Source organism: Tympanuchus pallidicinctus, unplaced genomic scaffold (assembly GCF_026119805.1).
Source record: "Tympanuchus pallidicinctus isolate F22 unplaced genomic scaffold, pur_lepc_1.0 scaffold19, whole genome shotgun sequence".
In the NCBI taxonomy this organism is placed as follows: domain Eukaryota; kingdom Metazoa; phylum Chordata; class Aves; order Galliformes; family Phasianidae; genus Tympanuchus; species Tympanuchus pallidicinctus.
The window spans coordinates 2,191,097-2,216,413 of NW_026294710.1; the positions used below are offsets into that span (position 1 = coordinate 2,191,097).

The 25,317-nt window shown below is 38.5% G+C and overlaps 1 protein-coding gene across 6 annotated transcripts in view; it reads right to left on the reverse strand.

Annotated features, from left to right (window-relative positions):
* Window positions 1-4,691: 4,691 nt before the first annotated feature.
* Window positions 4,692-25,317, reverse strand: part of GRAMD4 (GRAM domain containing 4) — a 74,360-nt gene continuing 53,734 nt past the window's right edge. For 3 of the 6 annotated variants that reach the window (XM_052681138.1, XM_052681139.1, XM_052681142.1), the window contains exons 5-20: window positions 23,312-23,373; window positions 22,104-22,236; window positions 21,615-21,640; window positions 19,549-19,640; window positions 18,020-18,111; window positions 16,943-16,991; window positions 16,003-16,074; window positions 14,422-14,465; window positions 14,216-14,325; window positions 12,928-13,082; window positions 10,688-10,723; window positions 9,176-9,323; window positions 8,642-8,735; window positions 7,502-7,586; window positions 5,770-5,838; window positions 4,692-5,031 (exon numbers count right to left, since the gene is read on the reverse strand). In XM_052681138.1, the coding sequence (XP_052537098.1) occupies window positions 4,930-5,031; window positions 5,770-5,838; window positions 7,502-7,586; window positions 8,642-8,735; window positions 9,176-9,323; window positions 10,688-10,723; window positions 12,928-13,082; window positions 14,216-14,325; window positions 14,422-14,465; window positions 16,003-16,074; window positions 16,943-16,991; window positions 18,020-18,111; window positions 19,549-19,640; window positions 21,615-21,640; window positions 22,104-22,236; window positions 23,312-23,373 (1,369 nt within the window). In that variant the 3' untranslated portion in view covers window positions 4,692-4,929. Of the gene's footprint in view, window positions 5,032-5,769; window positions 5,859-7,501; window positions 7,587-7,888; window positions 8,122-8,641; window positions 8,736-9,175; window positions 9,324-10,687; window positions 10,724-12,927; window positions 13,083-14,215; window positions 14,326-14,421; window positions 14,466-16,002; window positions 16,075-16,942; window positions 16,992-18,019; window positions 18,112-19,548; window positions 19,641-21,614; window positions 21,641-22,103; window positions 22,237-23,311; window positions 23,374-25,317 lie in introns of those variants that run through there. The other 3 variants (XM_052681140.1, XM_052681141.1, XM_052681143.1) reach the window with 3 other exon arrangements.

Consider the following 25,317-nt stretch of genomic DNA (forward strand, 5'->3'; position numbering starts at 1 on the left):
CGAAGGCCTCCCCTCGCCAGGTCTCACGCAGCCTACAGCCAAAACCAGACATGAAGGCTCCACGCACTCCTCCCACCAGGCTGCAGGCAGCCGGGGCTGAATCCAACCTGTGTGAGCACCACTGCAGATGCACCTGGCCTTGTATAAAAGTATTTAATGAAAAAGGCATTAACAGAAGAACAAGAGGGAAGTTAAGTATGGTTTGAACACACAAGTATTTAAAATAGCAGCTTAAAAGCACCACTTTGTCACCAAACGCATAGCTGCCATCGTGAGGAAACTAAATATAGAAGTAAATGAAACAGCACGCATTCATGACTGCAGGATCTGCTGTGGACTGATCTATTTCAAGGGAGCAAAACATAAAAAGGAGTATTGTAGGGACAAACAAATACACTCAGATTAGATGATCAGGAAGCTTACTCTTGGTATCATGTTCCTAACCAGAGACAAAGCCCTGAGTATGCAGTGAAAGCCAGTGCTGTGCAGCCAGCTCCTGTGACAGACACCACGGACAAAGAAGCCCCACCATTAATCCCCAGTAGGGTTACAGATTTCACAGAAGCACGGCCAAAGGCACAGCAACTGACTGCATCTAAGTCTGTGAGACAGAAGACCTGAAACGACCACAGGTACTGAAAGACAAAGAACAGCCCTCAGTCAGCTATACAAGCTTTCTAAGCACACCTCCCACATACCTCTGAGGCAGAAAGGCTCCCATTCTTACCTCCGTGCCTACCTGTAGCACGGTCTGCAGCTATTACTTTGCCTAAGAGCTTTTACTGAGTCTTGTTTTACCCCTGCTCTCCTTCAGTGGGAGCGCCTCACATTCACCTGCTGCTTCTCCATCCCTGGATTTAACTACATGATTACAAAGGGACAGGTGCTCAACAGCACAGGAGCCAAAACCACAGCCGTGCTCTCCAATGCACCAGCAGGACCACTTCAGATAAAAGCACAGTTCTTGAGCTTCAAAAGCAGTGAGCACCAGAAACCACACACTTCCCCAGCAAAGGGCTTGAGTCTGCTGTGAAAATGCCAAAAGGCAGTATTGTGCTCTGCTGCAAGAAATCTGCTGTCGAATTTGCTGTACCAACTACTGGAGTTTGTAAAAAGGGTTAGCACAAAGCATTTGTATGTTTATTTAAATAAAAATTATAATTTATACAAGACTTTTTAAACAAACAACATTTCCTTAAAAAATGTACAGGGCAAATCATTTCATTGTCTCAATTTTTCATACAGTATAAGTCTTTTGTCAAACAAAAGTTACACTGATAATGAGTTATTTACAACTTCAAAATATAGACTCAAACTTCAGACATAAAAATTTTAACATCCATTATATTTCAATGATTAGTAGTAGAAATTAAACATCTGCCAAAATGTACAGAATTCAATAAAAACTACCAGTGTTCTTCATACAAGTTTAAGTAGCCAAAAAAAAAAGTACATCCTGTCATCTCTTCAAGATTGGGTGAAATCTTGTTCTTCTTTGTCTGCAGGAACAACAGTGGGGATTTGCTGCTGGCTTCCGTTTGATGCTGCTACTTAGAAACAGCTTGTTTCATTCAATCTTGCCTCACAAAAGCTACAGTGTATGGAAAGGCATGATTTCATATTTCAGCTTTTTTTTTCCTTCTGAATTTAAATGGTCACCAATAAGAAACTGAAGTAGTCAGTTTTCATCTCCCTTTTTTTCTTCCTGTAAAAGGGACTCAAACTAACCAATGCACTTCTATTAAAAGAAGTTAAATCCAACAGCAGCGAACCGCATACATCAACAGAACTGCAAATATAAACAGCAAACAGAATGACAAGAACATCACTTTCTGCCATTAGAAAGTAACACTCTACATTAAGTGGTACTACCCAGCCTGCTAATGAAGCAAAGCAGGTTACACTGCAAAGCTACGTAGGTCAATTGGAATCGAAGGTTAACTTGAGTATAATTGTACAAATCAAGTATACACTTCCTCACTGTCCCACCCCTGCTGCCCTCCGAGCACCCGGGGATGCAGCAGAGGAACGAGCACAGGACTCGTCAGTAAACACACTGAGGGCACCTTGGAGCAGCAGTGATGTTCTGTAACGCACACAGCAGCTACACAGCAGGAACCTGGACAACCAAATGTAAAGTGAGCTTTGCAAAATATGTACACAGACGTCTGTCTGTTATATTACAGCTCCCCCCAAAAAATCCAGTCTGGTTTCTACACGTTCGAATGAAATGGTGTTGCACTGCAGTTTGCCCTAGGTTTACTGCTCAAGGAATTCTCATTTTCAAATTCACACTGTTAAAGCGTGCATTGATTCTGAATGCCAACACATTAGATTTTGTAAAAAGTTTTTAATTTCTTTGTCCAGAAAGAAAATAAAATTAACAGTATATTGTACACGAGGCATTTCAGGCTGGGAGAAAGGATCATGACCTCTTTTCTCCTGCTCTGAAGCCTAGGTATAGTGAACCACCCTGGCACCACAAGCACAGGACCTACAGCTCCTTCAGGAACCAGAATCCAGGACAGCCCCATAAGCCAGGGTCAATCAGTGATGGGGGTGTGGGGGAAGCAACAAGTGTCAGTCAGCTGATTTCCTACTGAAACTGCTGTTATGATCAGAGTGAAGGTATAAATTACACTTGAAAAAATGATACAAAAATAAGAAAAAGAGCAGGCTCTCTGTAAAAAATATAGTTTTCTGTTTCTTCAAAAAAAAAAAAAAAAACAAACCCAAAAACCAATAGCTTTAAACATACCCAAGGGATTTCTTCCTTAAGACAAAATGGATGAATCTGGTTAAGATTTGTATAACATTAAGCGATTTTAATGCCTATTAGCCACACTCACTACTCAGGGAAGCTTCTAGGAAGGAAAATCAGATGATAATACAAAACAATTGCAAAAAGATTAATTGATCTTGAAGCAGGTCTGAAGAAGAAAATTAAGTTCAAGGAATTTAAACATAAAACCTGAGTATGTCAAGCGAAGAAACCATGAACTGCCAAGCTACATCCATGTTAGATGGTGGCAAAAAGGAAAGCCCACCCAGCCTCACTTATGTGTTAAGGTTTCAGGTCCTGATGTACACACATGGGCAGCACTAGAAATGCACCCCTTTTTGTGGTTGCAAAGGTCAAGAGATCTCCAAAATGACATCCCAGCCCTTATGGATTCTCTCCTGCTCCTGTTCACAGTTCCATCCAGGGCATGGTGCTTTACCACAGTCAGTGTTTTACTTCACAACACCCAACAAAATCACAGTATTCAACAGTATTTCTTCATATCAGGTGCACTTTAAGTTCTTTGCATCATACCTCTTCACAGCCAGACTGAAATAGTTTCGTACAGTTTAACTGCCTCCTTCAGTACTGCTGCATTTAGTTACTTTAAGTAAAAACTGTGCTAAGTGTTAAAGATCCTTTGGTGTTTGGCTCTGCCACTCCTTCATTCTATCTTTTTCCCCATATAAAGAAAGAAAAATCCCTGTTAAAAAAAAATCTGTGAAACTAAGTCCTATTTTTTATATAAGAATTTGCATTTCCATTACTTTCCTGGGGTCCTCCATATAACACCTGGAGACATCGCACTACTCAACTCAAAAGACACAGAGAAGGAACAGACAAACTGGAAGGCTCAGTGTAACTCCTACTGTGCTTCAGGAAAAATGCAAATAGAATTCTAAACCTCTCAGATGGGTGCTATTGTATAGAATAAAAAAGCTTTCTGTATTAAAGTTGAAGATCAATATGTGCTTTGCTGCCAGAAAGGCCTGAGAGAGTTTAGAGAAGGAGCACAGCCTTCCTGTTTTACCTGGCAATTGGGTTTAACTGTTACTGAAATTTAATTTTACAAGTGGAAACACAGTGACATTGCAATGCCCCTCAAATGATGTTGTGAGAAGGAAATAGTGCTTTCAGTCGCTGTCTCATAGTGTTATTATAAGGTAACTCCAGAGAAAAGCCAAATTAAAAACCAGCCATGTTGCAGGTTAGTTTAACCACTCCCAGCTCCCCAACACAAAAAGCCCACAAGTCTTTTATGCAATAACATACAAACACCTTGTACATACAACATGTACAACAGTTGAGCCCTTCTATGACAACTATCTACAGAAATACAAATATATGATGCCTAACATTTTAGGAACAACGTTTTGATGCCCTCTTTTATAAAAAGTATCTGCCTGCCTTCCTTCCTCTTGCTTTGGTTAATCAGGAAAGGAAGATATAGCTAGAAATGTTTTCCTCCAATTCACTGTACAAACAATTTAAATCTCTGTAAGCAGAAAAAACTGACCCAACTGGTAAACAACCTTCTTCGATGCAAGATTTAGCAAGGAGGAGTTATGTTAAGTGCAGTTACAAATATGGAAATACTAAGATGATAATACTTCCTTGGTGTTGGCCACCAGTTTTAATATAGAACCCAATTTAAAACTTAAAGCTGAAGAAACAGACTTCAGGATATTGCAGTTGTCATTCTCACATCTTGGGGAAAAAATAACTGAGATAATGGGTCCAACGTATCCCCAGTGATATAAGTGCAGTTAAAAGGGATCAGTCTGTTTCAGTCCATTACTCAGTCACTTCTTCTAGTGTCTTTTGAGCTACTCATGTCAGTAAATAAACATTAAAAGTGCTTAATGTACAAGGCTAATAGTGATGATAGCACTTCCACTGTTTTGCTTCATTTTGTTGTTGGTTTTTTTTTTTTGTGGGTTTTTTACAATTTTTTTTTTTTTTTTTACAAAAACCTTAAAAACAAACATGAAGGCATATATAAAATACACTTGATTTATGTAACAGATAGAATATAAACCACCAGACAAGAAAAATTATTGCAAAATAGATGAGGATGTTCATTATTTTTTTTTCACTACCAAATTGCAAAATAAGAAAGTTTCCTTTATGTTTTCTAAGATCAGATACTAGCTCTCACTGTTCGATGATGCCGAGGTTATTTTCACATACTGGTTGAAAATCGTCTCAAAAGCTTCATCTCTGTGTACCATAGCACCAAACACCAAAGGCTAAACGACAGGGAAAGAAAGAAAAGACCACGTCAGTCTGGAATAAGAAAACTCTTCCTTTAGGTACTTTATGGTTCTGGCCATATCATTAGGAGCAGGACTGTACTCAAAGTACATTAATAAAGAGTAAGAATCCTTTTCTCTACTAAATCCTTGGATATATGCCCAAGTTTCCAATGTGTCTCCATCTCCATCTTGTCTTTATAAAACAACCACAGCATAAAGCACAGAGAACAGGCAACCGAGGGCATTTTAACTCGCTCATGAAGTGCATGAAGTTTTCCTGATGATACTTAACTGTTTAGTACAATAAGGTTTGAACAGGAAAACTAAATCCACCCCAAAACATGCCATACAGCAGATCATTCCTCACCCAAAGATACTGTCAAGCCAACAACTTTTATTCTCTGACTGTTGCACTGCCTATCACCCCTTACGCTCTCAAAGGATGCTGAGAGAGCAGTCAATTGAGGTAATGAAAGAAAGGAGCTGAAAGGATGAAGCAAATCTGTCTGAAGTGTTACAGTAAAGTAGTCAGATGCAGTAAAACAGGTTGAATGTTTAATTCATTAAAATTCTGAAAGAAACATGCTGAATTATGTACAAGCGAATTAGAGAAAGAAGCAAAACACTAGCAAGAGGAAAAAGAAAAACCCTTTTTGCTATCGCTTGCCAGAGAAAGATGTCAAAAAAGGGCATGAAGGCAAACAGACAACACAGACAGAGCCAGCTACTTACTTTTTGTGTAGATGGTGTTGATACGGCAATACCCATCCCTGATCCCGGGAGAACAGAGAGCACTTTATACTGGAAGAGCAAGCACAGACCTAAGGTATCTTAGATGTACCGAACAATTGTAAGAAGTGCTGAGGAGGTTATGCAGCTCATCAGAGGTAGACCCTTCCAGCCACAACTAACAGGCTGTGTTAAAATCAGCACAGGCCAGACACTTCTTGCTGGCCCCGAAATAAACCAGCACAGCTCTGCCCACGCAGCAAGCACCTGCCCCATGTTGTGCTACCTGCCCACTCCAATGGTCCCCAGCCCAGCACTGCTACTGGGAGCTGCCCCAGCTTCCCCTGCCAGGGTCCAGTCAGCAGCTTCACACTAAGGGATATCAGTGGTCACTGACCAGGCGTGCACCCTGCTCTTCTGCAGTACATCAGTGTGCCTGTGTGCTCATATATATTGTTTACACATATATACACGTGCATAAATTTAAGCAGGCAGAAGAGGTGTGCAAGTGCCTAGAGTTTAAGGGTTTCCCTAGAATTAATAATATTCATTGATAGTTTAAAGCAGCAGGAAATAGACAAAAAAAACCTAATTTTCAAAATTAAGTAGATCAACAGAATATGTACAGTTGGGCTTTTTAAAGAAAGTCTGCAAGGCTATGCAGAAATACTGCTGGCTGAGCTAGAGAATATCCTAAATACAGAAGGAGCCTGAGCCTGTCCTGTTTTCACCCACTCACAAATAAAACAAGGCCCACTGTGCTTTTATGCTTGGCTGCACAATGTCTGTCTCATCTTCATCAAGAAGCTACACTGATACAAAAGGACTTCCATGGCAGTAAAGACCAACTAAACAAGCCAGTGCTGCTTCAAGTATGGTGTTTAAAATACATCAGTATGAATTATTAATTTCAATGAGAAGTTCAAGCTGAGCTCGAGTCATCTCCCTAATAGACATGTGATGTGAATGGAAAGAATTCATTTGCAAATCTGGAGGTACCCAAACTACAGACACCAGACTGACTTCTTTCTCTGTGTGTTATAATTTGTGGCTCTCGTGGCCACAGGATATAGCAAAAAGTAGGGGTGCCTGTATTTAAGAGTGAGACAATTTAAAAGAGGTAACAAGAAGTGATACTGAACATCATACAGCGTGATGCTAGGCACAGAATGCAGCCACTGGTGACAGCAGGCTCAACCAGAAGATTACACTGTACTTGCCAGGCTTCTAACCATCCACTTTTCACTCTCTTAGTGATGGATTCCATGTAGACAAAATTCCAGTCCAATTCAGTAATGCTACTCTAATGCTTTATCCTTCTTCACTGTCAGTAATCCCTCTTTCCTCCAAGGCATCTACATTTAAGATGGTGGATCTTCTGACATCAACCCTCTAATTTAAATTAAGGTTACACAATTCTTGCTAACAAAAAAATCTTCTTAAAGCCTAAGCAGATCCAGTCAATACAGGAGAAACAACATAATTTTAATTCAAAAATAATTCAGGAATGTAAGAGTTTTGTAAACATTTATGCTCCCAGTGAGTTTGCATGTGGTTACTCTAAACAACTGAACAAATATTCCTGATCAAAGAACTGTCTCAGTTACATAAACGATCAATGTCATCTTCCCCTCCTCCCCCAAAATCCCAAATCACCATAAGCAGAAAATCAAGACATAACTAACAGAACAGAAAATCAACTTTTTTCTCTATGTGCAACACAAAGAAGACATACCTTCTGAATATCTGTTATATCCGTTAGCTTTATAACTTTATTTCTTTTAGATGAGCCTGATTTGGAACTTTCAAAGCACAAGTAACTGAAGACAAGAAAAGAAAATGCTCATTTTGACACAGTATTCTAAAACAAAATTCAATTAATTTGAATTCAATTAATTCAGTTACAACTTTCGATTCAGAACAAACATTCATGAAATGCTAGCAACTGGCTAACACGTCGGAAAGCCAGGAACACACAGCAAGTACAGACCAAAAAAACATTGTTTTCATATTACTGCACTTATGGGGAAACCCAACAAGCACTTTAAAAATACAGGAAACAAGTAAAGACTTAAACAGTTGAAATATTATATCTCAAAAAGCTTGTAAGTCTTTTACCCTCCCCTAAAATAGGACCTAATGGAAAATTACTGTGTTAATTTCATGTTATTGTGATGCAGACAAAAGCTCAAATTTTTAAACGCTACAGATTCCAAACACTCTCCATCACTGGGTGACACTGCATACGGATTAGCTTTCCTTCCATTCATTACCCTCCAAAGGAATTTCAGTGCAAGAGCCAAACGGTAGTGACACTCATTTCAGCACAGGGGAGGAAGAAAAAGGAAGTAAAAACTAAAAACAAGAACAAAAAAAACAGCAACACAAAAAATCAATTACTAGTTTTGAAACCAAGGCTTGAGTTTCTTTGGTTTGCTGGTTTGGTTGCACATTGCTTCAAGGAAGCATTCTTTAAAAATGAAACTTAAGAATAATTGTCACATAACCGTTAATCACAGCTCCCAAAATACATCCAGCTGTTAGGTTTCTTTTTTTTTTGACATACACACATAGAGAGTGTATGTTATCCTTATCACAGACTGCAGCTACTAACAACTGGCTATAGAGCTGCTCTCCATTCCCACGCGAGCCTTCCCAAGACAAAACCAGGCTTGTTAAGCTTTACTACACCCCAGATTTTGATCTCACGCTCCTATCATGCTTTGAGGTTTTAAAGCACCATGAAAAGGCACTTTTACCCACTTATAAGAAGAGTGTTGTTTCAAAATATTGTCAAAGGATCACTTTCAGATTCTTTTTTTTTAATATCTGCTGCATTTTCTTCCTAAGAAATATGTCAATTTTAATGACTCACTTTTCCGTGACGTAAAGAATTCCATTTCTGATGTAGTCTGTAGGCATCTTCCTATCTCTATTGATCAAGCAACACCGCCAGCCATTTTCACACACTAAACAAAAAATCACAGGAAGAAATCTTACTTCAGGAAAGAGAGAAACAGCAATTCCCTTATAAAAGGGCAGAACTGAAAATTCACCTTTAGATACTGAAAACAAGGAGTGTTTGCATAGCAAAACCTAGAGAGGGTGTTTCTAGGCATCGTAACAACTGTTTTAACACTGATTTATTTTTTTTTAAGTTAAGAACAAAGGTCCAACCCACAAACACAATTATTTACTTTAACATTTGCACTACAACAAAAGACATGATCTGCTGTTGATTCTTACAAACAATTGTAAAGACATAGAATGAAAGAGACCACCACTATTCATCGTAATTTAAAGCAGGTATTTTAAATCAAAAACTTGTATTTATACATTACACAGAGGGAGAATTCAGCTTTAAGCTATCTTTGGCTTTTCAGAATGTATTCCACTAATGTTGCAATACCTGCCAAAGGACGCTCATTTTCTGACAGGTTAAAAACTTCATGGAAATTCCCCCTCTTAGTGCTATGGAAGCGACTCGTGTCTTCATCTTTGTTTATTCCAGTTGGGGCACTTGAGCCCACGTAACTTCTGGATGCTGCTGTTTGAAGCTGAAAAAGCAAGAAACATATTCCAAAATTTGAACAGCAACATTTTGGAACTGCGCTCTCAAAAGCCTGGCTAGCTTTTCTTCCTCAAGGAAAGGCAGGACAACAATTTTCATTAACTACTTCAACAAAGTTGCTACTGCTGCACCATGCTACTTCTATATCACAAGGCTGTGAGTTTCTACCTGCAGACAGCCTTGCAAAGTGCTACACTTTGAAGGGCAGCCTCTACAGAAATGAAAGTACATGGTGCTAGATATTCCTGTCTTAAAATATCATTTCTTTACAGTAAAAGGGTATATCTGATTAGATACAGCTAGGCCACTGCACACAATTCCAAATTAACTGTGCTACTGGGACTAATTATAAGTTAACATAATTTCACTATTTAGTTTGTCTTCAAGAGACAGGCCAAGATATTTTTGCACAAACTAAGGTTATAAAGAAAAAAAAAAGCAAACAAAAAAAAAAAAGTCACACAAAACTGCAGAAGCTCATTAGGAATACAAATGCTGAAATTGAAGGGGAGTTTTCCACGCTACGATCCATACCTTTTCATGCCCTGACAGCTAGCAGGAAAAGAAACAAACAACACAAATGTGACAGTGACAAAAGAAAAAAGTGAAGTCTATATAGCAGCATATTAGATAGAATAAAACATGAACTGAGTGAAGCTGCAAGATCTTGCTCACATACCAAAAGACTACACACGACAAATGCAATTAAAAATGAGAGTTAGCAGTGGTTAGAGCACACCAGTTCAATTTATTCAGGTTGTGTTAGAGTCATTGATCTTTGCTTTCCTTTGAAGTTGCACTGAATTTTGAGCGTTGACATGTGAAATAAAACCAGAATGGCAGTCAGTATCCTTGGGAAGGGGGTGGGGTGGCTGGGAAGTAGCACGGCGTTCTTAAAGTTGAATGACTTCAGTAAAATCTTCTTTTCAGCAGGGCTCCTGAACCACTGTAGCCCTAATAAAACAGCCTTGCTTCTGGAACGACAGCAGGCAGCTAATTTCCAAAAGCTTGCCTCCATTTGCTTTGTTCATCTTGCTAGTGTACCACACAATTCTAAAGGCTGGCTTTTGTCACAAAAGCAGGAACAGCTCCATTCTTAGTCCTACTGCAGACATGCAGTTAAACAACTGGCAAAGTGACAGCGTGCAAGCCTGGGACTAAGCCCTTCTCCTGCAGCAGCCCAATGCCATGGGAAGCTGACTAGCCTCAGCTGCTTTCTGAGTTTCAGTTGGCAGCACTCAACACTTCACAGGATTTAGCTTAACAAAAGCAAATGAAAAGTGTGCATTGCATTCACCGACTATAAAATCAGACTTGACAAAACAGTTATGCACAACAGAGTGTATTTACCATCCAGCTTTTAGGGTAACCGTAATACAACGATGCCTCAGGGGAAAAGAATAAAGAAAGTTGAGATTGAAAGCAAATGTTTGACAATAATTGTACTATTGCTTCAGTTACTGCCTTTCTGCTGTGCCCTTAGCAATGATAAAGCCCCTGCAACCAAGGAATTCTTTCTTTGTGAGTAAAGACCAGACGAGATTCTGGAAGGCACCCTTTGACAAGTTATTTGGCTCTATACGTGCGTAACCAGGTGAAGCTCCATGGTCCGAGACATACAAAAGGTCAGGAAAAGAGACCTAATGATTTTTGCTCTGAAATAAAGATTATCCCTGCTCTGTGCTGCACAGCTTCCTACCTAACCATTACATGGAGAAAAAAAAAGTGGCCAGGCTTCAATGCCATACTGCCCTTTCCTTGCATCCTCCCTAAAAGAGGCACATGTTTCCACTACCCTTAAAGCAACCAGCTTATTTAAGTATAACCTCTCAGGCTATGAGGCAATGAGACAATGAAGGGTCCTTTACTAAAAGAATTTTGGTAAGCTTAAATATAACTGGAAGGTGTTAGATTTGTAATACTGGTGGAATCCTGCCTGGCTAGAATTGTCATCAACAGTCTGGAAGCAGGCAAGCAGTATTCCTTGTTGGTTCCACTTGATCTGTCATCAGCTTTTGACATACAACCTGTACCCATCAGATACTGTTATCAAGACTATTCTCTGAGGACATGGGGCCAGGGTGGTACAGTTGATGAATATTGCATGGTGTCTAAGTTTACCGTGTCTTGTACATCATTTAAGGATAAAAAGCCAAGGCAAATGCACATATAATGTAATATATGCTTTTGTGCTTTCTCTTTTGTATGGAAAAAAAAAAAAGAAGAAAAGAAAAACCACAACTATTTTTATTCTACAATTTTCCCAGAAATCTCCCAAGGGGTGAGAAAGCTTGTCTAAAATTAATGAAATTACTGAGATCAAGTTAATGCTTTTGAAGACATTTTGAGGAAAATAATGCTGTCCCACAATTAATTTCCAAGATGAAAAACCAAATCTATGAAGCCAGTCTCAAAAGCCTGGTCAACTTGTCAAAACTTAAGCCATAAAGGAGAAGCAGAAAGGACAGTTATTCTTTAAGTTTATGGATTCAGATTCAGCTCCTTAGAGCCTTTCTATCCCTAAGGTAGATTACACAATCTTCAGAGCAAGAGAATGATAACTTATAAGCTCTAGGGATACAAGAAGTTTTAAATCCATCTTTTGCAAGCAACAGAAATAGCAGCTACAGATGACAGAATCTACAGCCCTGCCTAACCTCTTGATCATTTCTCTCATCAGACAGAAGATACAAACAGAAGATTCAATTTCAGTCAGATTTTCTCTCTCTTCTACTTTCTTCCGAAAAACTCAGCTTATGTTGCACTTATCATTTTGCCACCTTCTATTCAACTTCCCCCAGGCCCCAGACTTCTTCCTGACAGGTTAACCACAGGTTACAGTTTACCCCTGTTGCTCCCCAATTGCATGCCTGAGTTACTGCCAAGTGTTTCACATTTTAGCCAGGAACTTTATGAGAATACTCAGAAACGCCATGATGCAATTTCTGTAGTAAGAGGCATTAAGCCAACACTAAAATGGGATTAGACTACAGCCTATGAGACTTTAACAAAAGAAAACTTTACTGCAAAGAGTACCAACATGGTGAAAAATCATTTGTCATCACTATGCTAAAAGGTTGTCTAATACAAATAACTTTTAGACATAATATCTATGTCTCTAAGCTACTAATTCCATTAACATGTATCCCATTAGCAAGCTATGTATTTACTCTTTTCTTCCTGTTCTTCACGCAAGCAGCCGAATCTCCACTAAAAAATATCTGAGAACAGAGAAAGGCAACACAAGACTGAATTTTGACTACAAAAAAAAAATCACACAGAATGTATGTTACAGAAATAGTAATAGGAATGAATATGGATGACATTATTTTTGTGTATTTAGCTTCATGTGATTGCCATTATTTTTGTGCGCATATACGCACACTTTGATTTATTACAAGAAACAAAGTCAATATGAAAACACGATGAATCTTCAACATAATTATAAAAATTGAACTAATAATAATTGTTAAGTTTAAATTAATCTTCCTCTTAATTGTGCTCTAGACACTGGGGAAAAGTGGAAGGGAGAAAGGTATCTGATTTTAAGATGTTGGGGACAGAGGTACAAAATGATTTATTATCCTTACTCGTCTCGACACTGTAGCATTAGATCTTTCTTTGAGTTGAGGATCTGTTGGGAGACTTGTCCAGATGATATAAGGAGTATCATACTTAGCTCTTAGTCTGGGGCATCGTTTGAAGATGAAATCAATAAGGAAAAACTTGATTCCAGCATAGAGTCCTGAAAAAAATAAATCACTATGGTATGCATTCATAAAGGCACTGAGAAAATCACAGTTTTGACCAAGTTTGAACAAGTTCATGAAGGAAACCAAATTATTTAAGTCTCCTCATTCACAGTGCTAAACCAGTCCTCGGTGCTACTTGGAGTCTTCTTACAATGGCAGCAAAACCTTTTTCCCCTTCCTCACCCACAGATCTCACCCCTTCCCAGGTTTTTACAAACACAAAGTTTCTTACTATGTAGAAGAGCATTGAAATAATTCAAACATACAAAGTTTATTACCAAAAACATCTTGAAAACATAATATACTTCCAGAATAGAAAACGTGTCAGAGCACTAAGCTCTACAGTTACTTGCAAAAATTTATACGGCAACAGAGGGCTCTCACGTACTGCATTAACCTCTATCTTCCAGTACAGCATGTCTTACCTCACCTTCTGTGACAGAAGGTACCCTCGTGCATTCTGACAGATTAAAAAGGGCTTGAAATACTCTCTTAAGACTTCAGTGAATGAAATTCAGATCTCCTAAGAGTCAGAGCAATAAAATAATACCTCACACTTACAATTCAATAGCTATATCAAGCAAATCCATATATATGTTTAGGTTAACAGGGTTTAAAGGTTTGAAGTTCAGCTCCACTGAAGCTAATACTCTTCCGATCATCTCATTACCTCAAGAAAAAGACCATAACACCAAAGATCTTGGTTCACACTCATATCTTTTCATTTTCTATTCATACCAGTTTTCCCAACCCTACCATCCTCAAGCCTTCTGTGTGTGTTTCATGTACAAGGAAGTATGAGCAAAAAAAACAAAATACAAGATTTCTTGTAAGTCTTGGAGCTGACAGTCTGAAAATCTCTCCTAAAAGCTCATCACAGACTTCCCCACTTTAAGGACTAAATGTATTCTCCAGTCTTTGTCTATTAGATTATGTATTCAGATGTGGTTTTCAGAAATGCATGCAACAAACAATGCCAAGCTCAGTGAAGACACTTTACAACACTGCATTATTTATTAATGTAGGGTATTCTTTCTTACACTCCAAAATTCCCTCTCTGAAGATCATGCTAAATTTTAAAGCATTAAGTCTAGACTTTAATAGGTCAATTATTTAATGTGTTTACCCATTGCAAGTCCAATAATCCTGTAGGGCAAAAAGCAGGATGCAATAAAAGCTGCCCATAGAACGATGTAGAGCTTCTGTGTTATTTCTGGTTGGACCCACATGAACAAGCTGAAAACAAATAAAACCAAAACTGTATTACCACGCTTTCCAGATGTTGTCTTTATTTAAAAAGGACAAAAAAAAAAATTAACTTATATAACTTACTTTTTAATTTTTTCCAGTATGTCTGCCATCTTCCCAAAAAGATTCTGCATAAGAAGCAAGAGAATTAAATCCAATTCTTGTGTTACTTTGGAGGGTTTTTGTCCACGTATTAGAAACCAACAAAGTTATCTTACAGAATAAGCAATCCCTGAAAGTGATTTTTTAAAAAATCATTTTTTAGCCATTTACAGACTTCACAATTGAATAAATACAGCACTGAACAGCAACATTCAATGACTTCTAATTTAACACCTTGTTCTTCAATTCAAAGTTAGTTATTAGAATTGAAGGAAAGAAGTTTTTCAAACTCACTGTTATGACTGGAAAGTGTTTGTTGGAAGCTAGGAGCTTCTGTCAGTTGGTAACAAAATGGAAACTTGGTTGAATCATTAGAGCACCAAAATTTTAGGAAGTGCTTACTGAGATTGTCAAATGTTGGGCTACTCGCTTTTTTTAATGGGATTTTTATGATATACCCTTGAAGATTCCATATAATTCTTACAGATACAAATAGACCACTTCTCTGGATTAACAGTGTTATTCAGCAACCTTCTCTAACTGATCCTTGCTGTCACAATACCTGTAAATTTCATCTTCCAAACAAACTTTGAGATGCATTCATATAAACATAAGAGAAACATGGTTATTTACTGCCATGAAAAAGAAAGAACCAACAAACTCATACTACTGCTACCAATGGGACAATCAGTGAAGACTACACTGATGACTTGGCACGCTCCTACCTAAGGCTAACAATGGCTCACTGCCACAGTCAGCTCCCTCCCTGCTCTCAGCCATGTGCCTCCACTTGAAGAAGAACGGAGTTTCACTTTTTATCAGATTCATTTACACAGACACCATGAAGAAGGGGTCAGGTATGAACCACAGCCAGCAGAACGAAGAGTATAGGACTACACAGCTGGCAACAGAAAGGTAAGCTACTTTGAGTGGCTGCACATCATTAGACAGGGCACAAAGCTGCAGTTCAACTCTATAGTTGACTCAATGAACTACCAGTGTAGCTAACCAAAATAACACAGCTGAGAGAAAGTCTTCCCTCATCTTTTGCCACACAAACAGATTTCAGGCTAAGATGGTGGTGTTTAAAAAACAGACTGTTCTGGTGACAACTGTTAACTAACACATCTAAACATGCAGTAACCTTCACCTTAAAACTTGAAGGGATAAAGTCTCAAACTAATTTTGTGACTAGCACAATTGTGGTATGGACCTATGTTCCAGTACTTTTCTAAGATTCACTGCCTGGTCTACATTTTCAGAAACTTGACTGCATACTGTAGGGAAAAAAAGAGTCAGAAATGATTTCTTTTCCCCTTTGGACTTTGTTCTGAATCATGACTTGGAGAACGCCAACCAGTTCTCCAAAGCATTTGGCCATTTTGGAAGCTCCAGGCATCTTATTGGTAGTTCTATTGCTTGTAAGTAAAGAATGTGAGAAAAGTATTGTTTAAGCACTCATTTTCACACCATCTGTAACAGGCTGTGTAGGTGCTCTGACCACTTCAGAACGAACCTTTTTGTTTTAGGGAAGAAGCCAAAGAGATGAGAGTAGCACAGTACCTGCGCCTTCTGAGCCACATCTAGAACAAGCTGAAACTTTTCAGACACTGTCAGATCCTCTTTTGGAGGTTCCTTGAGCAAGAAAGAGTGATAAGTGATTAATTTTTGTCTCAGATGGAAGTGGCATTTTACAAAACTCCTCACAACAATGCGACTCCTCCGCATTCTTGAAAACAACAGTTTCACTTTAAACAATCTCTAAATGTAGCAAGTTCCTCCCTTGTTTTAGATCTACAGAATATATTTTTCACTGATGGTTATCTTCAGCTATGAATGCTTTTCCTCCATGGTATATACAAATATGAGTCATACGAGACTGTAGACAAAAGACAATATGTCTTTGAAGAAATGCAGTTACAATGGCTTTCAGTCTATGCCACAGACCTAGAGTGACCTATTTCTGGTCTAGCAAGGAAATGTCATTTTTAGAAATTTTGCAACTTTTTTTTTCACTAGATTACTGATCTTTTAACAGTATTGGTAAGTCTCAGAGCACAATTTGAAATTCAAAGAACTCCATCTTATATTAGTACTTCAAACAAAAAAAAAACATGTAAAGTTAGATGGCAATTCAGGTTAGAAGGGACCTTAAGAGGTCACCTAGTCCAACTTACTGCTTAAAGTAGGTTCACAAGTAATAATCATAATTCATTACAAACAAAACACAACACAAGGCTTCTTTTAAGTTCCCACAGGGTCTACCTTGGCCCCAGTTATTACATGAAAGTTTATTCCAGAAATTTCAATCAAATTCAGAACATTTTATGAAGCACGCAAATCTAAGAGCACTATTAGTTTCTAAGTGGCAAGAGAAAGAAGTTGTTACATCTTTATTTACACCTTATTCTTCTTTCCAGTCTCAACCACTCACACACATAGAAAGATTGTGAAAGGGCAGCTTTTAACATAGTTGCACAGACCAAACTGATCAAAGACTTACCACAGGTTCAGAAACTTCAGGCACAATACTCCACTGTATTCTCCAACCCCTAGAAGTTACGGAAATAGTTATAGAGAGCAAGTATTTCTTTTCCATCTGCCAACATGGATTGGCTCTAAGAGGCTGAAAAGCAGTTTTCTGCAGTAAGTAAAATGGCTTTTAAAAAAAAAAACACTCAAAAACCAACAAGGAGCCTCCTACAACATGACAAAAGTAGAAGTAGCCAACCACAAGTGGCTTTAAATGCATATATATATATATATATATATATTTAACAATATTAGCTAAGTAGATACTGCATGGAATCAGGTACACTGCTTGTGGATTTTATGATAAAAGTGGACTGCGTGCACAGAACAGATAATGAGGATTTTTTTGTGAGTGAACAAATTGCATAAACATATTCAGGAGCCTATTTGGTCTTGTTAATTTTCAAAGAATGGAGCATCAGACTGCAAGTATTAAGCAAGAAATTAGAAAATGATTTTGTAAGACACACACTGAAAGGTCCCCATCTCAATTTTAAGGGGAAAAAAATCATAAGCTTATAATAGCATTTTAAGAGATATTCTCAGCACAGAAAGAAGAAAAAAAGGTTTTTTTAAGAAGCCTTAATTTTTAATAGAGACCAAGTATACAAATGGAAGACTCTGGATATAAGAGCCAAAGAAAAAGAATAAATTGCAATTTAGATGTAGGTGAAAATTCTCTCTAGGAAGCTGCAGGCTTCAATATGTAAGGTGATACTCGAGATATTCTTCAATATGTAAGGTGATACTCTGAATACTGCAGGGTATTTTTATTTTCGATTCTTTAAGTATTAAGAGGTTTGTCTGAGAACACGCAGTCTCATTTATGATGACCCAAGCCGTGGCAAATAAAGATAATTCCTAAGTGCCTTCAAAGATTATAGAATTGAGCAATGAAATCATAGATACTGGAGTTTGAATTCTAGCTTGTAAACTTAATTCACAATGTTAGAAAAAGTAACAGTTTACAAATCAATACAAGAACAAAAAACCCCCATTCAAGTGAAGTGTTACAAGAAAATAATCTAGTATTTAAGTACATACATACCTGGCTATGAGGTAATTTAGAGACAACCTCAAAATTGCTAAAAATAAGAACATAGGAATGGCCCAGCCATGCCATACAGCATTCATGTAAATCTGCAGATTGTGAAGGAAAAGAAAAAAAGACACAGATTACAAACTTAGGTACAGTGAGTCACTCACATTTTCCCACGGTACTGTCGGGTTCAGGAGAATACAACTCAGATCATGAATATTAATGAATTTTAGCCACTCCAAGATTGACAACAGCAATGCATTGATGAATGTAAAGCTGAAACTATAAGACTGAACCAGATCTCCAGAGATAACACTTAAATAGCTCTCAGCTGCACAAGATCGACTATTTCCAAGGTTGCAATTATGTGAAGATGTGGGGGAAAAAAAATAATCATAAATCTTCAGGTCTGAATCTACTACATAAACATGATATGGTCTAATATCTTATAAAAACTGTAGAGTTGGAAGGGACCTTTAGAAGTCATTTAGTTCAACTCCCCTCACTGAACAGGGACACCACAGCTAGATCAGGTTGCCTAGAACCTTGTTCAGCATGGCCTTGAATGTCTTCAAGGCCAGGGATGAGCTGGACCAGGCTAGGTCAGTGAAAGAAACACTGTAGAAGAGGAAGAGCTTGGACAGTTATACCCTCACAGGGCATCAGGACAACTCACTGTTTTATTTCAGATCAATTAAATCCCAAACTTCAGTGGTGAGGAAGTCTCCTCCTCAGTATTCTTTCAGCTGTGCAGTGAAAGTATCATTCAACAAGGCTCTATAACTTACAGAGGTGGATCATTTAATGGAAAAGTGTGTAGCATTTTCACCAAAAAGATTAATTCTGATGAAGTCAGTTAGAACTACTGTTCATAATTTCCTCTGACATTCTAAATATTGTGTCTACAGCACAACCAAAGGAATTTAGATCATTTCATTAACACGTAGAATAAAAAAGAACAAATCAAAACTCCACTAAATAGTTATGTCACAGCAGCATGCAAACTTTCTTACATTGCTCTATGGGAACACTTAAATTTAGCTCATGGGAACACTCAAATTTAGTTCACAGATCTCAAGTTGGCACATTAAATGAAACTAAAATCAGGGAGCTTTGTCTCTCATCACTAAGTGTGACTCTAATCAATAGAAAAGAACACTGATGGTGAAAGATATCTTCCTATCAAGTATAGCCTCTATCAGCCTTTCAGCTCCAGAAAAAGAGAGATTTTGCAGAGGCTGCAGTAACCATCATCAGTTCACTGACCAGGGAGACAGGAAGCAAAGAACATGAGAACAATGTCCATATTGTTTCAAATTATTTTAACAATTACAAAACAAATTTGGAATGTACAACTGAAATGGCTCTGAAATTTAACTTAAATGGCAACTACACCGTATCTTTTGTTAACTGCAATCCTACTATTCGACTTGACTTCAACATAATCCCTCTGAATATATGGCAGTTTCAATGAATTTCCATAAATAATATATTTTAAAAGAAGTTCTTACAACTTCTGGAGGAATAGCATAACTTACAATAAAGGCAATAGCAGAAGTGTAGATAGAATACCAGTCTGATAAGGCAGAAAGGTTCTTCACAAAATTAGTAACAGGTTTGGCACCTCTCTCTAAACAGAACAGAGAAAGAACACAATTATTAGAATTAGCAGACAGTGGGGTTAAGTCACTTGTAAACATCAAACAACAAAATCAGAAAGTTAGTAAGAACACTCAAGGCATGTAAATATAAAAAAGCCATATCAAAATTAAGGAAAATTAAAATGTAGAGACCCATCAATGTAACAACAACCAGTTCAGTAATGCATTTTCGAAAACTGAATTGTTATTCAAGATGAAAGTTATATCTAAACTCTTAAGTGCACATCAAATAAATAAATCAAGATTTGCATTATTTTTAGAAGGGTAACTCGGATGCCTACAGCAGTCTGTCCCCAGCTCTGTTCACACTGCTCCAAAGAACTCAGCATAGGTCAGCCCACTGTACTGTAAAACAAGCTAAACTAGCCTGACTGGACTCCAAGCCACCAAGGAGCAATTCACTGTTACTTCAAAAAAGCTGACCTCAAACCAGGCTACATATCTCTTGGCTGCACTTCTGCTGCAGTCAAACTGCTAGCAGGACTTGGCTGCTTACTCTTTCTAAGGCACAGCACAAGACCTCGCTGCCTGTCTCTCAGCTCTGCAGACCTTTGCTCTTGCTGAGTGACAAATCTGTACAGGGAAGGGCACTGCTCCCATCTGCAGACACACTCAGCCAGGCAGCAGCAGCAAAAGCAGCTCTTTTTCAACTCCGTAAAATACACTTGTCCTTCACTCTTCCTATTCCTATATGCTTTTTTACCACTTAGCTAAGCAACACAGCAAAACAGGAAGGGGCTGTTGCAAGAAGACCTTTGCTTTTTCTATTGAAAAACACTGCTTTTGCCTCTCCTACTGATAAGAGTAAATATTCTTGGAAAGGGGAGCCCAGAGGTACCCACCCTTGTTTGCAGCACAGCTCACAGCTTTGAAAGGCTGTCCTCAAGAGAGCCTGCAACTTGCTGTCCTAGTTTGTTCGGCTTGAAATTCAGCTAGCCTTGGTGCATTCCCTATGGGAAGTGATTAAACAGCCAGATTTCCTTGAGCATCAGTGACTTAAACAAAGCCGTGGATGAAATAAGTGGATGGGCAGACTCAAGGCTTCAGACAAGGCACTGACTTGAGCAATGCTTCCAGCAGTTCCTCCCATCTGCTCTGTTTCACCATCCCACACCAAATCTGCAGGGAAGGTCACCACTTGGAAAGCACTGCTGATGGAAAGGCCCTTGAGAGCTGCAGGTGGCAATCAGGCACCCCTGAACAACAGGCACCTCTGAGAACCACTCAAAGCATAAGCTCAGTACTCTTTTTTAAATTACTCAAAAGGCAAAGCACATTCACTACAGGGAACAGATCACAGGTATGCTCCCAAAGTACTGGTATTGATTCTAAGGATAATAACATCACAATTATACTGAGATTAAAGACCCTTATGCGCCTCCCATCGACAATACTATAAAGATTTGAGGCACAAAACAGCCTTTTTTTTTCAAGCTGTAGCGATTCTTGGTTGCACAGAACTTCTAGAGGGTTTAACTACTTAGTTTAACCTGCCACCACTCATCCTTCACCTTCCAAAATACCTCACTAAGAGAAAAAATTCAAGACCCACTCATAGACTAACCTATTCTCCTTTGAAAGCATAAGCTAAAAGCCCAGCAAGCAAACTGCAAGGAGCTTGGGAAAAAGTATGTGGGCAGCTCAGGAATAAGCATCTTGCCACTGTAGAAATAACCTGTTCTCACTTGTTATGTGCTTTCACATTTTAATTAGCACTACATTTTTACCACTGAGATACTCTGTGCAATGCTAGATTTAAGGCAAACTCCTACCACTGTTCATTTAAGTTACTTTGCACTCCAAGCACTAATGCAGGATTTCAGAACCATTCCTGCTTTTGAACAGGCAGAAGTATTTCTAAACTTCATACGTTGTACGCAGCAGTCCTCGCAATAAAATCAGTAAGAACTACTTGCAGAAATTGAAGTACTTTTAATACTTACTTAATCTTCTCATATTTTCAGTCAACCTGAAAAAAATCAATAAAAGAAACTTGTTAAAAAGACAACAAGTGAATTATATTGAAATGCAGTCATGCTCCCCTGGTCTCTGGAAAACTGCTCACAGTTATAAATCAAACGTTTGTACATCTAGCTTCATTCTTGCCTCTTCTGAAATGTGCTTCTAGTAATATAGGCTATCTTGCATCAAATCAAAAATTGAAATGTAAAAGCTCTGCAGCCTAACTAAGCCTTAGCCCACATTTTGAGAAGTGCATGGCAGAGCCTGCTAAACAATTCTTCTACCTCAGGTTGCAGATAGAGTTTTATGTTTCATCCAAGGTACTCATAAACCATTTGAGATAGCCTTAGTTTAATTACTCCTGATACAAACACTTGCTCATATCATCTAAAAGGTGCTGATTTTTTGTCTTTGAAGAGAAGCAACTTGTAAAAAACCAACAATTCCTTTCAATCACGTTGGAGATTTACCTTCTAGCACTAAGTGGCTCCTCTGTTTCCACTGTGTTCTCCTCTGGTTGAAATCTGAAGTCCTCAACATACTCCCCAAATTTGTCACAAAACCACTTCTGTAGTCTTGAACATACAGTGTGACTACGTTTATCTACAAAAAAAAAGAAGCACTCTGTATCAGGATATTACTAGAAAACATCTTTGTATAAAACCTCATGTGTTCCGTATGCTGTTTTTGGTAAGATAGTATTCTTTGTAACAGCATTTCTGTCTTTCAGTAACATTTCTCCTGGAAGTTCACTATGTGATTTAGTTCTGCCACTTCACAGAAACAGAGACTATGCCATGCTTGTAAAGATGACTGAAGAAGATTCCTGCATCCAGCACAAGTTTTGCTGAAAGTACAGCACATGGGAACACCTCACTATACAACTACAGAGATTACTGAAACACTCTTAACAGACGAGAATTTTTAGCAAACACTACCAAACTTTTTGCTGTGTTCTGTTAACAAAGGTCTGACCCAAATCTCAGCACTCCTGTTGTGCTGATGGGTCATCCAGAGAAAAGGAAGTGTAAAGCAAAACACTCCTGAGCAGAGAATAGGATGATCACCTTACAGCTATGCTAATTTGACAGGAAAAGGAGATGGAAAGCAACGAAGCACTGTATGCTTTCTTTATGCTGGTTTCAGTGGAAGTACATAGCAGGATTAGGCAGTGCAGATGAGAGCAGAACACTCATCTTTTGTGTTGTCTCTACCTCAGAAAATCAGTTTCTAGCAGCATTCTTTGGAAAGAAAGGTCAATAAAACAGGGTAAGAAAGAGGAGATGGGTCACAGCTCCCCTTTAGATATTGAAAGGCTGCTATCGGGTCTCCCTGGAGCCTTCTCTTCTCCAGGTTGAACAGCTCGACACGCACAAAGTCAGACAACAGATTTCGTTACATTCCTGAAGGTCGTCTAATTAAAAATATATATATATATCCCTATTCAAGCATATAAAATCATCTACAAAAACTAAAAGCAGAATCATACGCAGATGTAAGAATCTTACTCAGATTACTAAGAGCTCAGATGCTCTTACTACTTGGCTTCTTCAAAAGTCTGATTCATGACCAAGCAAGTTTTCCCATAACATCTTATTTTCTGGAAGAGCTTCAAAAGAAACGAGTGGAAAGAAAACGAACTGCATCAAACTGCTAGTACAGATCTGACCAAGATTACCTGCTCCATTGGCCTGTGTCTGTGGCTTTGCAGGCTGTTGAGCTGCAGATACCTCTTCAGCTCTGCAAGGAAGAACAGAAACAATGCAAAATCCTGCAAGTTAATTAAAGAGAAAACCAAACGTGCGTCCTATTGCAGGATTAAAATTATCACAGTACGCTGCATTCAGGATCCAGGGAAATATCACCATGTAACAGATAAGTGTAGTTTAGCCATTTTCTGTCAGCAACCACTCAGCCTGATCTTTTAACAAAATATTTTAGTATCATTTGGTTGTATTACTCATGTCTTTGCATTTTATGTTTATTGCAACGCTGACAGAAAACTCTTCAGAGCCCTGACTCTTCCCACAGCAATAAATGAAAAGGGATTCCATGCTGCAAGCTGATAACCACAGTACTCAAACAATACCACAGTTTATTATATGACCCCTGAATTCTGCTGCTGTTAGTACAGTCAATACCACTCATCTTCACAGTGAGAAGAGCAGATACCAAGAATTATTTCAAATGATACATTGTTAGCTCTCGGTGCAGAGATGCCAAGCCAAGATGAAACTGTATTAAAAAATAAATAAATGCAAAATTCATGTATCAGTGTGAAAAACAGAGATGATAATGTTCCAAAGCCACACAACAAGAATCAGGCATCACTGGTCCCATCTTTCAAGACAGATCAAGAATAATGCTCTCATTCTTAAAACCACATGTTTTGGAAAACAAGAACCATCTGGCCATTCTGCACACCTATAAGGCTCCACATTACATCTGCAGGATCCATAGCCTCCAACTGCTAAAGTGTCTTGAGAACACTTCCAGCATCAGTTCATCAGTCTTTAGCCATCCATGCAGACATGCTACAGAAAGATTTCTCTAATGAAGAAGCAGCTTTGCAACAGAACAGCTGCAGCAAGCTTTTTGTGACACAGAACTGTATAATCAAAAAGGTTATTATTCAAAACAATAACATGTTAGCTGTGTACTTTCACTGACACTTATTTAAGGAGACAAGGTAGGTGCTTTCAAATGTTCGCTCCATCTCTCACTGCTCAGGAAAGGAATCAAGTGGGACGGATGCAGGTCAGCAAGAGGAGATCACTGTGCACTAGGCAGGTAACAGAATATAGATGGGTTTATAGGCATCTTGCCTTTCTTCCAAGAAGTACATTAGGTAAAATCTCACTGTATTGTCTGCACATGGCAAAGGCTGCTGTGAATTTGTGCATTCTGACTCATTAAGATGGAAAAATGACAGGGCTAATTACAAGCACTCCCTATACATAATGGATTTTCTACGTTCCTGTTTATTTCTAAAAAGAACATTTAGAAATAGTTTATTGATTTGTAAAGTAACTGGATGTCAGTCAAGGTGAACTCAATGGTTTCATCTTTGAAAACCACTTGTTTTCACCCCTCTGCAGATCTTTTCCACACTGTTTCTATATTTGCAGCAACTCTTCAAATTTTCTCAGAAGTAATCTAAATAGCAGCAGTTTTTTTTTTCCCCTAACTAAACTTTCACATGTGTTTCTCTGTAATTTTTCCCCAGTTCTGTACAACCCTGAGGTTCTGCACCCAGACATTCCTTCTTCTTGCTCCTTCTCACACATGCATCCAACTCCATCCTTCTAAAGACAACAAGCAATGAACGTGATCAAATTTGCACAGATTATTGCATAGCAGTGTCTTTCTCCCAACACAGTTCTACAGTGACTCCATACAGGTGGGACATTTTCAGTCACCGTCTGTCACTGCCACCACGTATCGCTGAAAACTCATTTTGGTAGGAAGGCCACAGTCATTCACAGGCAGGTTCCTGTTGCTTGAGCAGCATCCTGGGGGGATGTCACACCTGAACAGCTCCAGTGACAGAATGGAGATGGGATCCCACCATCAACAACCATCAGAGCCTTCAGGCTGGGTCTTCCTTTGACATGCTGGGATCTATTTTCAGAAGCAGCTCAGCGTCATTACTTTCTATGTTACTTGGAAAAAAATCAAGAAAGA